The 16,494-nt window shown below is 41.4% G+C and overlaps 1 protein-coding gene across 1 annotated transcript in view; it reads right to left on the bottom strand.

The window, feature by feature from the left end:
- The window catches only part of LOC147321604 (sodium channel protein type 3 subunit alpha-like), a 270,039-nt gene that overhangs the window by 198,468 nt on the left and 55,077 nt on the right, over positions 1-16,494 (bottom strand). The window contains exons 2-6 of the mRNA XM_086305639.1: positions 13,251-13,415; positions 12,915-13,058; positions 10,856-10,973; positions 1,055-1,145; positions 44-172 (exon numbers count right to left, since the gene is read on the bottom strand). Coding sequence (XP_086161765.1) covers positions 44-172; positions 1,055-1,145; positions 10,856-10,973; positions 12,915-13,058; positions 13,251-13,373 — 605 coding nt within the window. The 5' untranslated portion in view covers positions 13,374-13,415. The remainder of the gene's footprint in view (positions 1-43; positions 173-1,054; positions 1,146-10,855; positions 10,974-12,914; positions 13,059-13,250; positions 13,416-16,494) is intronic.

Genomic DNA, 16,494 nt, shown 5'->3' with positions numbered 1-16,494 from the left:
ATAATACTATGTGTGTGTGTGTGAGTGTGTGTGTTTGACTCACGCCATGACAATGACGCTGAAGTCGAGCCAGTTCCAGGGGTCCCTCAGGAAGGTGAACGGTCCCACACAGAAACCTCTGGCCAGGATCTTAATGAGAGACTCAAACGTGTAGATACCTGTGAAGGTGTACCTGAATGAGGGATGATAACGTTTATCAGTATTGGAGGGGAAGGGAGTCATGTTGCGATGAAACAAAATGAAAAGGATAGAAAAGAAACAGCAAAAATAAAAGAAAGGATCACAAAAAGAGAAAAAAGAGGAAGGATGAGGGCACAGAACTGGACAGTAACAAGGTAAAGGAAGAAAATACGACAAATGCTTGTCCAGACGAAGAGCAGGGCAGAAAGAAAGAGAAAGTTACGGATGTGGAAGAAGTGAAGGACAAAGAAAGACAAAATGAAGAAAAGAAAGCCGGACGAGTGGAAGAGAGAGCCAGAATAAATATTCATAAAACTCTCCACCACACATCCTTCACTTATTTATTTTGTCCCCAGAAACAAGTTTGACCCGACTCGTGACAATTCAACCGTACAAAGACAGGCAGGAGCGCAGAGAGTCTGTCACGTTAGGCCTGACCGAGTAGCTGCAGCAGCAGCCTCCACAGCTGGAAGCCAGCGATGAACTACTGTACATTAAAGGGTCTGTTCACCAAAAATATGCATTTTTCCAATGATCCCTGAATGTGCTGCAAAGGTAGCTTTAGTTTAAAAAACTGTCCTATTGAAATAAATGGAATTCAGTCCCAAAGCATCAAAGACGTGCTTTTACTTTTCGATTCAGCAGCATCTTAAGTGCACTTTGAACATTAACAGCATATTAGTTTAAGGGTCTGCGACTGACACAAACACACTAAAATTTGCAAACCATTTACCTCTGTTACCTCGAATTACTTTGCAATAGCTACTATGACTTGAAAGAAATGCATATCCAGTAATATCATTGATTAAATGTAAATTTACATAAATCACCTGTGGCTGATGAAGAAGAAAGAAAAGATCCCAGGTGTACTTACTCCAGGTATTTGGCCCAGTACTCCGGCTCGGACATGGCCATGAAGCAACAGTTTGTCAGGATGGTGCACATGATGAACAAGCTGAATAACGTGAACAGGTTAAGGACTGAGAAGATTTCCCATCAGACAATAAACACTTTACATTTGAATCAGAGTTCAGTACAAAGCCCACACTGTGTGGAGAAATCAAGACTAGTGGCATCAAATGTGGGAGTGACTCCTGCTACTATATCTGGGTCCTGCTGTCTTCTTACGTAGCCTGTTGTACATTATAGAGGGATTCCCAACAAGAAGTAGAAGTACTCCAAGTTTTCAATATAACTTTAGCTTCGAGCTACACCTGTAAAAGTGGAAACAGTCCCATAATCCCATAATTTACTATAGTTGCTCCTGGTATACTGCTATATACACCAGCATGATACTGTATTAAACCCAACTGCTTTGCCTGGGAAAAAATGTCTGGTTACTTGTCACAGATGATTTAGTTTGTTTCCTGTGTGTGTCCTTCAGAAGGAATGGTAGCTGATCAAAAGAAGCACTCGGGAGTATCTTTTGGAGAGAAAACATACCAAACACAACTATCTAGACAACATGGAAGTGGTTTGTTTGGCAGAGACTGGCAACCAGGAGAGTGAGCAGCACAGCCAACAAAGCTGAGGAGAGAAGCTGAATTATCAAGCGTATTATGTTAAAAAAAAATCTAAAAGAGCAGATTGTACAACCTGAAATATTTTTGTCTGTGTTTTAAACTTTATGTTAAATAAGTCATTTAGATACTCGTGATAAAGAATCAGATATTTTAATACAGTTGAACAGATCAACCATCAGCTCCTCCCAGGTGTTTCAACCTTGATATGTGACTTTAATAAGGCCCCAGTCACCCAGGCCTAGTGACCAGTCACCAACTCCCTACCAGCACCCAGTCCCCAACTGTTTGGCAGCTGGTTGCTGAAGGTTGCTTGTCATCAGGTGAAATTGTTCACAAAAGCAACCAGACCCCAGTCACCCATCACATGGACTCTTCACCCTCCTGCCCTCTGGGAGGCGCCACAGGAGCCTCCGGACTAAGACCACCAGGTACCGGAACAGCTTCTTCCCCACAGCTGTCAGACTCCTGAACTCTGCCTCCTGACATCTGACCCACGTTAAACTCATGGACTGAACATACACACACAACCACTAGCACTTTATATAGCCTCTGTAGGAATTATCCACATATCTCACTTATCTTAACTGCACTACTGTCTAAATAATCATTCTGTACATACGATAATTTTTAATTCTACAACTGTTTATAACCTGCATAGTTCACATTTCTCTATAGCTTTTTATTTCATATTCTTTATAGTTTCTCTATATATGTATAGTTTAAGCACTTCTGGATGGATGCAAACTGCATTTCGTTGTCTTGTACCTGTGACATGTGCAGTGACAATAAAGTTGAATTCTATTCTATTCTATTCTAAATGATAGTTCTTGAGTTTGTGTTACAAAGCTCTTGATAAACAGCCTGGATGGGATAAACAGTCAGATATTTTACCTGCAACAACCTTAAATTTGCAAATAGTCTTGTAAAGTTTGTTGGCTGGACAGAGGTCGAAATTTAGCACAGAGAACAAAAGAGAACTGCGAGAGAGTCAATTTAGTATACTTTTCTGTGATTTTCAGCTCCTAGTCAGTGCGGATAAAAGCAGCAGCTCAAATGTAAAATGGAAATGACTTCAGTGTGACGCTGGTGATCGAGGAACCGAGGCTTTTATGACTTGTTCTCTCATTGTGAGTCTCTCTGGAGTGTGTCAGCTAAACGGCTGAAATGTAAGTGTAAAAATGTCTCTTTTTGCCACAACATGCTGAAGTGATTTTACATGTGCCGTTTTTTTTAAATACCTTTCACTGATTTCCCATTAGGGCTTAAATAAAGATGAAGTGAACTGAAAGGCTGTGTCGAGTTAGCATGTGTGTTTCAGCGCTCCCCTCCAATGCCTGCCACATTCAATACAGCAAATTAATATGCCATTAACAGCGGCGATGGGAGGAAAGGCCCACTCTTGTCTAATCATCATATAATGGGGAGCAGTAACTTTCCAAACTGTCAGAAGGCAACAGTACATGTTAAATATCAGCTTCACCTGCCACGTTCAGCACACCGCGCTCGATGAGGTGGGAGAGACTTCATGAGACCTCACTCAGCTGTCAATCACAGCTATAAATGAATCATAATTATTGTAATTTGGCAGAAGGAACATACTCCCTGTGTGAAAGCGGCCCAAACTCCAGCTGAAACTTGTTTGAGCGGCGGGGTAATTGTTGATTGAGTGCCGGCTGTAATGATGTTGCTGGAGCGTTGTGGCAGGCGGCGAGATAATACTGTTACCAATTGACAAACAACGCAAATGTCCCCTCACCGCCGCCGCCGCCACAGAGCCAGAAGCTAATTATGGGGTAATGATAGACCTGCTGTTATGGACTTCCCAGGCCACCATACCGGTAATATCATTATACCTCCCACACCCACCACGGGATCTGTCTTCCTGTCTATAATCTACCCCGGTTTTATTTTTTCTCTCCCTCTTTCCACATTTGTCCATCTCCGCCATTCTTCCCTCATTTTTTCTCTCTTTCAGTTGAGCTGTCCAGTTAAACATATGCCACTGCCTGTCCTAAAGGCTTTTATTTTGAAAGAGGGGCTAGGAAGAGGAAATTCCAAAAGGATAAACTCAGAAGAGTTCCACAGCATGTCTTTTATTCTGACTTCATTCTGTCACCCCAACTGGTCGCAGCAGATGGCCCCGCCCCTCCCTGAGCCTGGTTCTGCCGGAGGTTTCTTCCTGTTAAAAGGGAGTTTTTCCTTCCCACTGTCGCCAAAGTGCTGCTCATAGGGGGTCATATGATTGTTGGGTTTTTCTCTGTTGCCTCAAAAGCTAATATAAAAAAATAAAGGTCCTAACTTTGGTCATAATATATAAGAACAAATCAGAATATTGTTTTTATTGATTTGTTCTCCCAACATTTTGATAATCATGAAATAAAGAAAATAATTATTCTGACTGACATGAATCACTTTTTCTTTCCAAAACGCAATTCTCCAAAATATAGGGTGAGGATTGGGTTACCAACTATGATGACTTGGACTTCAGAGGTTTAACAGACATGACTTTAAAGCTCACACAAATCCACAACAACAACTCAGCAACAACACACAACAAACACAAAGCTTATTGACTCACTTTGGTTCAACGTGAACACAATTAAAACACAACGGCACTGCAGCTGGTGGCTGCAGAGCAGCTCTGAGTCCCACAGCAATGCCTCATGGGATGCAAAAATCAAATGACTGTCCTCAGGAGCAAGGCCCCATGGGAAATAACACGGTTTGCCTTCAGAAAAACACAATCGCTGTATTCTAATATCACAGCGGTTCATGAGTGTATTTGTGTGTGTGTGTGTCCACCTCAAACAGCAGCTTGTCATAGTGGCGCCACTGTGGTTGGGCACAAATCCAGAACACACTTGATCACACACAAACACTTCTAAAGCACAAACACGTACTAAAACTCCACTTCAGCACCGCAGCTTGTACCCTTACATCGTGCACCTCCTCCACACAACACACACTAATTTTTATTTCATCTCTCAGAACAGCACGCACACACAACGTGGACATCAGCAGCGCCGCACCTCCATTGATGACCTCTTGAACCCACTTATTCCCCTGACAACAGCAGCGTGTCCGCCAGCTCAACGTCTCTCAACACCAGCAGCCGCCTCCCACGGTAAAAATAGACGGGTGTGAGGTGAGGATAAGGGGGGTGGGTTGAGTTTTGGGTGTGAAGTAATAGCTGTCATGTTGGCCTGGCGTCTGGGGCCTGAGGCGGACGCCAGCGTGGAGCTGGTGCACGGGCGACGGGCCAAAAACCCACAGCTATAGCCTCTAACTTCGAAAGTCAGTAAAGCGTCCTAAAGTACATCTGGATTCACATTTAATGTCAGCCCCTGCACTCAACTAAAAAATCTATCCACAATGGAAGCAGTTATCATCTGAAGTCTGAAATTAACTAGATAACTAGCTGAAAGTGCCTTAGAACTGCTACCCTCCTGATGTCCAGCAGGGGGCGAGTCATTTGGTATGGAAATCTATGAGAAAACGAGCCTGCTGCTCAACTTGATCTCTGACCTCAGTGAATGCTCTCCTGATGAATTTATGGTCTTAATCTGTAGTTGAAAGGCTTATTAAATAAAAAACAAATGTTTCATTTGTAAATTATGATGACATTTAGAGCAGAGAATGCTTAAAGATGGGAGCTTCCTTCAGAGTGTGCCATGTCCTCGGTGTGTCACTCAGTTCCTCTCGTTCATGGCATCAAATGGAAACCAGACAGGATATGACTCATTGTTGCAGTTTAACCCTGACCAACATAAAGCCCAGTTTGATCATACGTGGTACCAACCAGTAAAACCAGTAGGGAAAAAGCTGACTTTCGTGCATCGTTTAGAATTAAAGGTTCACATCTAATGACGGTATCTTAATTTCAAGGCGATGTTAATTTCATATTACATGTTTTTACAGTCCTCAGTGGAGCTGCAAAACCTTCACGTGTAGCTTTATTGTTGCTACCAGAAACCAGCATTAATAATTAATTTGATTGAAAATTTGAAGATATTCAATTCTTCAAAGCAGCTTTCACACTTTGAAAATCTTTCCAGTAGTTTGGATTACACACTTATAGGTGGAGCATGTTTTCCACTCTGGGTTTAAACTCAGATCTGTATAACTAACAGGCCAACATAAACTATACACAACCAAAGTTGGGATTTCTTTGTAACTAACACTAAGGGTACATTTTCCTGATCATATCACCTGCTGTTGTTCACTGTAAAGTCATTTAATGTGGTTTAGTTCCATTTTTATGCAAATTAATCATGTGTCTTTTATTTTAATAATCTAGCTATGCAAATATAGTCATAATAAAGTCATATAGCAGCCACACACAAAAAATACAACTTAGACTTTATTGTAACAGCAAACTGGGAAAGTTAAACTAAGACATCTTCACCATTCAGAGGCTGGATCGAGTGATTTGTGTGCTTAAAAAATGTTATCATAATTGCTGCCATAAACTTCCTGCCAGTAACTATGATTAATGAACCAATCATTTCTCTCTGTGGAGGGCCAGCTGGTTTCTGTAGCATCTATAGAAACAATGAAAGTGCCCCTTACATTGGGGAGGGGGTGGGGTCAACAATTGATCTGAAGTGACTCTTACCACCAAACCAGCCCCACCTACAGAACAACACCGTCACCCTTGACCCCTAACCGCAGAAGTCAAGCGTTCAGGCCTGAATCGTTCTCTTCGCCGCACATGAAGTCGCAGATTTGCCGAGTGTATGCAGAACGATGACTCATCGCCTTTTTTCCCCAGGTTTTTGTAAACCAGTGCATCTGCAGTTTGGAAACCACTGAACTCGAAACGTGCATTTGCTTTCATAACGACAGCCTCATGCTGACTCTGTTCCTCGAATGGCCTCTTGAGTGTGGCCGCAAAAATTAGTCAATACCACAATACAGTAGCGCCAAGTTGGAGCTTACAGATCCCAAAACTGAAGTGACTTAATTCTGCATTCTTGTTAATTGCCAGCAGGGGGCGACTCCTCACTTCCTGTAACCTCAAGGAAACTGTTTTCTTTTGATTTTAAGAGCTCAGTATTTGTAAACACAACATTGTGTTTTAGGCGGTTATTTTGTCAAAAAGGAAACAATATTCCATCAGCCAATGAGCATTCAGTGTTCAGTCTGCATTTCCAGTTCAAACACCAGGATGGTGACGGTGAAAACTCCTACCGGTAGCTTAAATTGTCCCGGAATACAGATGCTATGAAAGACGAATTTGTTTATTTTATTGGTTCCCTTAAAGTCTTTTTAAACCCGCTCCAGTTTTTATGGAGGTTTTCTTGTTTGTCACATAATTTTGCTCAGCAATGGATCTGTGATGTAATGAATCTGTGTTACGGTTCTAGGTCATTTCATTCAGTTCCTTATGTTTTAGTATTCTTCTGTATTATGACTTCTGATTCTTTTGTTATCTTGTTTTGAATATTATATCCTATGTTTCAATTTATTCTGGTTTAGGGTTTTGTTCTTAGGTTTTGTGTCTTGTGCCCTCGTGTTTAGTGTATATTTAGTTTGGTGTCAAGTCTGCGTCCTCGTGAATTGTTTCCTGTTTTATTGTGAAGGTCCGTGTCTTATGTGAGTGTATCCTCATTTATTTCCTCTACACGGCTCACCCCGTTAGCCGTGACAATCTGAATGTGAAATCTGAATTTGACCTGATGCAGCCACACTGATGTCACCCACTATAGTTTCTTAAGTTCTGTTGTGAATGCTGGAGTTTTGTATTACTCATATTTCCCATCAATACGAGAGATGGGCGGGTCTTACTGAGAAATCAAGTGCTCATTGGCTGATCCCAGATAATCCTCTTTCCTGAACCTTAAAATAAAATTTATAAAAATGGATTCTTTTTTCCTTCAATATGACCCAAAATGAGCGACTGAGGTGACAAACTGAGCAGTTTACAGAGTTCAAGTCAGGGAAAGGCTTTTGTGTAGACTTTATAGTCTTTCTCCAACTGCAGGCATCGCCCCCTGGTGGCAACTGAAAGAATTCAGTTTTAAAACCCAGAAGCTCCATCTATATTCCTGCTGAAAGCAGCTGAGCCAGAAGCTGACAGTGACGCTCGTCACATAAATGCCCCCTTTTCAGAGTCACTTAGACCTTTTCCTCATGACAGCTTGTAACAAAATCAGGATCAGCTGGGTGTGCACACTCCACAGAGCATGAATGGATGGTAACTGCTCAATTACAACAGGCAGAGCACCTGTGTGGAAACACCTGCATTCATTGTGGGTTTTTTTAAATTCATTAATTTATTCAGATTTTCCTTTAATTTGTCACATGTATATATACGATATGTATATTTCTGATTTTTTCACGACTTCTTAATTTTTAAATCCAGACTACACTCCGGCTTGCCTACAGGTGTTAAGAAACCACAACAAGCAAACATATTAAGAGCTCCTGACAGGCTATAAGTCAAAGGTCAAAGGTCGACACTCCTCCAGGAACAAACTCAGAGATTTGGTCAGCAGAGAGATTATAGTCACAATATTTCTGTGTGTGTGTGTCCCTGTAATGCCTGTATATTCACCTGTGTGCATGTGTGTGCATGTGTGCCACCTTGATGAAGGCTGTGCAGTATTTACTGGCCATGTTTACGGCTCACCAGACAGCTCAAGATGATACCTGGCTCAGAAATACGACCGACAGTACGAGCCCTCTGATTCTGTCTCTCTCTCTCTCTATCTCGCTCTCTCTCTCACACACACACACACACACACACACACACACACACACACACACACACACACACACACACACACACACACACACACACACAGTCAGTTGACATGATCGCTTAATATGCTGTCATTACTGTGCGTGTGCCTGGAGACCGTCCAGCTGTGGGACCCAGTATAAACTCACCACTGGAGGATGTAAAGAGACGTCTGTCTGTCTAAAGCAGCCAAACAACGATTACACCATTAATGTCTCCGACAAATATCTGATGACTATTGGTATGCAGACCTGTAATGTCTTGCATAAATATATTCTGATAAGAGTGATGCTATTTTATGTATTTTTATCAAATAAAAAGTCTTTTTATTTCACATTAATAATTTACATTTGTTTAACTTTTTTCCATAAAACGCTGAACAGTCGCTTTATTTTTGTTTTTCTGCTTCCATTTTTTTACAATGAGAAAAGCACTAATCTGTGAAATTAAAGAGTTTTGAGCACAGAAATGCAGGAATTGGCCTTTAGCTGAATAGGTCAAGGTATTCACTTTATTCATAAAAGGCATCCCCTGACTGTTTACAGCCAGATCTGATTTGTTAAGAATCAGCTTAACACAGACTTTGTGTAGACCGACCCGTTTAGCCCAGGATCATCTTAGCAGTCTGAAACTAGACGTCACTTTTGGACCAGCTAGCTGGCTTGGCTAGCAAAAAGCATCTGCTTTTAACTGATATTAATGAGGATGGCAGTTTTTAACTAACCTCGCTGAAAAAAAAAATCATCTGAACTACCAACAGCAAACACTTGCTTATTTTAACTTTACACATCTGTGAGTTAAGCTAACAGATATTTTAATCGTACGCAACTTTGATTACAGTGAAATATGGAACATTTTTGAAAGCTATGAGAACCTTAGTGCCTTAATTAACAAGATACGTTCACCAACACAACTGGAGTATTCAAATGTGAGCTTTACTCTACTGTCAGGGAAGTATCCACACCACACCATGGGGGTGGCACAGTCCCCCACCTACCACACGCAGCAACCTCCACTCCTTTCAAACATATGATTGGCTGGTGCTGCCACACCAAATGATCCCCTACACCATTACACCAGAGCATGATTAGGACCGTTAGGAATCAGAGTACATTTACTTGAGTATTTTACTGACATTAAATATTTTCTAAGAGAGAAAAATCAAGTGAGTAGTACGGTTGTGTTCACAGTGACTGTTTCCAGAGGAGCTGCCCTCTTCTGGCCAGAGAGAGGAACTTATCGAACTGTTAACTACGTTTCATGTGTTTCCAGTAGGCATGCAGAATAATGAGTTTTGATTTACACTGAAAGCGTGTTAGCATTAGTTCTGCTATCCTTCAACATAACATAAGCTGAGCAGTTAGCATGCCACCCATCACACAGACTTTGTGTACGTTCACCTGTCAGCACAGAGCTGGACCTTTAAACCTTTATCTCTCACCTCTTCAGTTAACATACAGCATCATTAATCAGGCTGTGTGCCAGGCCCACATGCATACACGGTATGTATACGTAGATTTACAGGATCTTGACTTTTTGTGGTGCCAACCAATCAGCACATTCAACGAACACCAGGAAGCTGTCCCCTGTCTTTTATCTTTAAGGACCTTAGATGTACTGCTGTACAGTCAATGCTCACATAACTGCCCTAGCAAATTCTGTAAAAAGCAGGAGCATAATGAATAATTATCATCATCAGTGCAACTGGGATTGTTATTGTGATCAGCTCACGCGTTCTCGTACCTCTAAAATAAGGAAACAATGACAAATCCTAACACTGCTCAACAACCTGAAATCCTATACTACCAATAAATACTCACATATAACAATTAATCATTAAAATCCTTATCTAATTTATCTATTTGTTTGTTTGTGGTGTGACTGGACTTTGTTTAAGAAAAGCAGCAGAGACTAAAACATTACGTTCAAATCTCCTGGAGCCTACATTTCCCATGATGCAACCTTGTCTTAGACCCTCCTGCTCTTTAAACTTGACTTTTAGTTTATATTAATATTTATTTTCTGATTTTAATTTGAATATTTTCTGATAAGAATGAAGCTAAGCTTTTCTAACCCTCTAATCTTTACTTGTGAAACTGCGTGATGGTCTCTTTATACGGGACTGCGTGTTGATGGTTGTGATCAAAATAAAACAGTATCCGAGATATCGCTGCCCCGTCAGTCACAATGAGACGCAGTGAAGCAGACGAAGGCAGAACAACAACCACAACAACTGCTTCTGTTGCCGTCAGGGTGGCCTGGCTTCTCTCACACAGCATCCTTCAGCACACACTGAAAGCACTGGAGGCTCCTCTGTAACTGACCCCTGACCCCCACCCGCAGCCATTTCCCTGCAGATCATAAGGCAAGCACAGACAGTAGCAGCAGAGTTTGTGTACTTAAGGATATGAGTGCACGAGGATCTTGATGGCGAGTCTCCGGATAGGGTGGAAGGGGCTGAAGATGTAGAGGGCGGATGTGGCACTGAAACGGAAGATGGCCTTCCCTTTGTTCAGGACTATGAACGTCTGCAGGAGAACCAGACAGAAAAATACATAAATACACAGATTTTATTAATAATGCACTGTGCTGCCAAAAAAGGCACTAAAGCAGTGAACCGGGGAGCCAAGGCCTCCATTTTTATTCCTTAGAATTTATTTCTAAATAATATGGGTGCTGTGTCTTGGGTTTGTGGTTTTAGGGTGGGTAAACTGTTCATCTCTATGGCTTTAAGATTTTTTCATGTATAATCTTTCTGTAAATAATGAAGTGATTAATCTACTTTAAATTATTTTAGTTCTCTGAAATGTAACAAACCATAAGATCTGATACATGTAGTATTTTCTATAACAGTAGATTTGCAGTTTAGTTTACATAAATTTTGAGAATAGTATGTAGATTGTTCCTGGCAGGCTCTACTGGAGGCTGGCTCCAGGAGTTAGTCAGTCCCAAAGACTGAATAAGACCTGGATGAGCCAGCGTCTGGTTTGGAGATCTGTGGCCAATGCTAACAGTCTTAGCTAGAGAAAAGCATATTGGCTAATTAGTGCTAAATAATGCTACAGCTACATCTACAGCGAGAAAACAGTGGCTGGCAACTGCAGAAAAACCAAAACAATCAAAGCCATGTGGAATAAACGTTTAAGCTAAATGACTTTTAAATCCTTTAAAGCAACTCTCACCAAGACGCCAATAAAGTGGCAACAGGATGAAGTCGGTGTGCTATCAGTGTGTTTCCATCAGTTTGTGATTGAAGGGGGTTAAGTTGGCAAATATACATGCAATCAGTTTGTGATAAAACCATGTTTAACTGTGAAAAAATGGCAAAAATCACAAAACTGTGCGATGTGTTGCAAAATCTTAAAATATACATACAAAAAGCAATTCACATTAGCTACTCACAACCAGAACTTCAGATCTGAGACAGAGGTTATTTTCTGAGCCTCCTCCTGAGGGGCTCAGAAAATAACCAGAACCAACCAATCGAGAACTATTTCAAAGAGATGCATTGCAGATGAGTTGTGCTCATCGGTGCAGATTGACTCCGACCGACTGAAACATGTTAGTCTGTTAGACGGCAGTTATTTCCAAACCTTCGCCAATCTGTCTGAGAGCTTTTCTGTCTCAGAATCAGGAAAAATTCAATGCAATCACTGAAAAATCACCAACTTTTCCCAATCACAGAGAGGATATCGTCCTAGAGCAGGGGTGTCAAACTCAAATACACAGTGGGTCAAAATTCAAAACTGGAACAAAGTCGCGGGCTAACGTTAATATTTATTTAAATATATTTATTCCTCCAGATATAAGAATGAATCTTTTCTTATGGACTCAAACACGTTTAGCTGAAAAACTGAATATGGAAAAAGCAAAGCTTAATACTAAACAATATATATATATATTAGCTGTATAATACCAGTAGGCCAGCTCTAATAGTAATTTGGTATGGCTTCGCGGGCCAAATGTAATTAGGCTGCGGGCCAAATTTGGCCCGCGGGCCAGAGTTTGACACCTATGTCCTAGAGTGTCTGCTCCATTGCAGACTAAAAAATAATAGAAATCCACTCACCAAAACCAAAGCACGGACTTCTGGGATGGTTTGTATCTCACATCAACCCACGATATTAATCAGATAACTTATCAAATATAACTAAAAAAAGAATAAAAAATGGCTTCCACCTGCTTGCTTGTGGAATCGATCGGCTTTGACTAAATATTTTTGGTTACATGAAGTCTGAAGTCAGCTGATTTGTCCTATTTACATGGTCTCCACAATATTACCATGTAAACAGATTTGAGCAATCCAGGACACACACACACACACACACACACACACACACACACACACACACACACACACACACTAGGTAACTCTCCTGTGGTCCTCAGAGAATCTTCCAGGGATCCTCTCCAACAGCGGAGAAGGTACATCCAGAAACACACACACACTTTCTCTCTGGGTGACCTACCCTCTTGTCTTTGAAGTAGTATGGGTCGATGTCTTCCAGTGGAACGCCCACCAGATGAGATGGGATGTCAGCGAAGATGCGTGGCAGCTGTTTTCCTGCCTCCAGATCGGGCCGGGGCCGGGGGAGCTCCACGTCGCCCAGGTCCTGACGCACACACAGACACACAAACCACATCTGAAATATCTCACATCTGTCTGCTTATAACGGCTCACTTCTTTATTTCCACGTTTACCCTCCAGCATCTTGTGCTTGTGTGAGCTGTGTGTGTGTGTGTGTGTGTGTGTGTGTGTGTGTGTGTGTGTGTGTGTGTGTGTGTGTGTGTTTGTTTTGACGCACCTCCTGGTAGTGTTTGTTGCGTCGGGACTCCTCCTGGGCGATGCGCTGCTCGATGGCCGCCAGGGAGTCCGGCGTGAAGCGCTGAAAGCTCTCTGGTCCCATTGGAAACACACAGCCAGCCATCTTCTCATCCTGATCCTGCTGCTGACTGGCCCAGTATACCAGCTGCGCACACACACACACACACACACACACACACACACACACACACACACACAGAGGACACAGGACAGAGGTTAGCTATGAAAAATGACTTCCTACTTTAAACTTCCAGTTTGAACATAGTAATCTAATCTATTCCCACAACCTGCTGAATCAAACCGAACACACTTCAACACACTGTCACCAAAACCCAGCAGAGCTGCTGCTGCTGGAAACTCGTTCATCAAGTCACAGGAAAAAGAAATGCAAAGCATTGTAGCAGTTCAGTAAATCAAAATATAAATCGATCCAGTTGTGCTGTATACGATTATGTTTAAACTTAACAAAATTTAAACCAGTGCATGTTTGCAAACATCAAAAATGTAGAGATGACACACGAAGTATTTCAGATATTTCTGACACATTTCATTGTTGAGTCCTCTCCAAAGTTTACAAAAGCTTTAATGGTTTTAATAATTATAAGCAGCATGGCAGCTTCAACTTTACAGCAGGATAATTATGATGATTGTTATTTTTAGCTTTTACTGCTAATGCTGAAATTAAACCAGAATATGAAATCTGTAGATTGAAAAGTAAATCACGAGCCCAAAATCTGCTGACGTCTCACATATAGTCAGAAAAAAAACAGCTGACTGACCACCAGAACAACATCCTCGTGTTGTGTTATGAATCATAATTTTTCCCAATATTAACCCTTTAAGACCTACCATAGAACCAAGTCCGCCAGAGCTTATATTATAGTTTTACATGCTGTGGAGCCATTTATGGGAGCATTTCAAGTTGCTATACACCAATACAACCATTATAGCCCAAATTTTAATAATATGTCTGCATTAAGTGCATAGTAATTACATAAATTGCAAAAAAGTGCAATAAACTACAAAAAAATTGAAAATCGTTTTTGTTTTTTTAACATATATTTCTAGTTAGAGAAATTTAAGAGGCTTATCCCTCAAAACTGTAAATACAAAAAAGTTGCACAAACTAGACACTTAAAATTTATTTTGAGTGTCTTCATAGTTTTATTTTTGAAATACACCAATTTTTATACACTGCAGGAAAAACGAAAATAAATATTATAATGCAAATTTGCAAAAAAGCAGCATGTGCATCAAAATAAACTATTTCCAGCAGTGCAATATGAGTCCTCAGCATCCCAGAAACGACACAGAAAGTCATAAAGTCAAAGATAACTTTTAAAAACACCAGTATAGGCTCATGAGGCCCTCATGGTAAAAAACTACATTTTCGCAAAATGACGTCACTTCCGGTTTCGGGCAGGACATGGCGGACATGCGATAGTTCGCGCTGACGTCTATTCCAATGTAGGAAGTGTTATGAACAGCTGATCGGATCAGCAAAGCGTGTTTCTGGAATATTATGTTTTTGTTGCTGCAAGTGCTTTTTATGCAGTTTTTGCAAAGCTATATGTGGAAGGAAACTGTGACCGAGGACAAGCTGATGGCATAAGATGTAAGTACAACTCCTCTGGTTTCATATGCAAAAAAAATTATTGCGCTAGCTCACGTGGTTGCAGAGCTACCGGGATTTAAAAATAGTTACACAAAACGGAGCGTGCCCGCTCTGACCGGCTTTAAAGGGTTAACGACTATGAATCTCAGAGCAGCTGTTTGTAAAGAAGTCACTGAGCATGCTCAACATCCAGCTCACTGTGTTTGCCACTGTGGGATTAATCACTTTAGTTTTGACATAATTTTATTTTCACATCTGTCCATTTCAGCTTCACTTTAAAAAAAATCATTGGTGACATTTGCAAAGCATAAACTTGCCGAGCACATTACAATTAAGGACTATAACGCTGTAACTTCCATATTTTATGGTAATAGAGCTGCGAAATGCGTCAGTGCTGATGCAGAGGCTTTAGTAAAGAAGTCAAATAAAAGCGGCCTCCCTCTTTAGGTCAAAACTGATGATAGAAAACACTTGTTGAGTATATTTTGAATCCTCGAGTCATGAGCTGACGAGCGTTTGATTTGAGTGCCAGGAGTGTCTATGGGCATCGGGACAGAGCTGTGATTGAACGGCCTCGTCGCTCGCAGGATGATTACGTCCTCTGAGATGGCGTTCTGCCACTCAGGACAACCCCAGCTTCACCTCGCTCATCATTCAGCGGCCGCTCGGGCCCTTTGAAAGGGCAGCAATCAGCCTGAAAAACTCTCCACGATCGACTCCAACCTGATGAAGCTCAATCACACCTGCCCCCCCTCCCACTCTGCCTGACACCTCTGCGATGTCAACAGCTGCACAAGGTGTTTTACAAATAACCAGATGACACTACTGCATGGAACACCGAGTCAACAGGAGCACAATTTTCGATTTTGATCCGTTTTACATATTTAGTCCAGGTAAGACAATCACACTGCTCATTTTTCCTTTTCTACATGATGGTGGCCTGTTTCCATGAAGATACAATCCCAGTTTGGGATGGAAGAACCGGACTGGTCTGCACAGAGCGCCAACCTCAGCTCTATCAAACACACCAACTGATGGCTGAACAAAGGCACCAGACCTCATTAACAGGCTGCATGGAGGCGAATCCTCGATGAAGAGGAAAGCAAGCCAGAGTCCAATCCCCTCTCCATCAATCAATAAATCAATCAAATACTTTATTGATCCCTGATGGAGCCATTCACGGCAAGCAAGGACAGCATCACATTAAACAATTAACTCACAGACAGCACACAGACGAAGCTAATTTACACTTTAGATTGAGAAGCAGCAGCGCTCTTAGGGACGTTATTTCATTCCTTCATCACTGCAGAGAAGAAGCCACGCATGTTTTACAGTAATATGTAAAATAATTAAAGCTAAATATTATTACGCAGTCAACGAAGGAGGAAGCATTACATAAATATAGATAAGTATCCTCCTTTCTGATCCAGAGGAGTCTGCAGGTCTGCCAACCTCTACTTGTTATTGGTCACAGGGGGAAAGGACCCAAACAAAGGACACAGGATGCCAGAGCCAGGTTTTAATCTCTATTACAATCCTGCCTGTTAATGATTAATGAAAACAAGATAATCAGGACTGCTCCATGTAGCTACCACACAGGTCTTATTGC

This window comes from Aulonocara sp. 'chitande type north' Nkhata Bay, linkage group LG9, assembly GCF_057382095.1.
Source record: "Aulonocara sp. 'chitande type north' Nkhata Bay isolate Kocher_YH1m ecotype deep benthic linkage group LG9, A_spYH_male_GT1.1, whole genome shotgun sequence".
Classification (NCBI taxonomy): domain Eukaryota; kingdom Metazoa; phylum Chordata; class Actinopteri; order Cichliformes; family Cichlidae; genus Aulonocara; species Aulonocara sp. 'chitande type north' Nkhata Bay.
The sequence above is the reverse complement of the archived record's forward strand: the minus strand, read 5'-3'. Positions and strand labels throughout refer to the sequence as shown.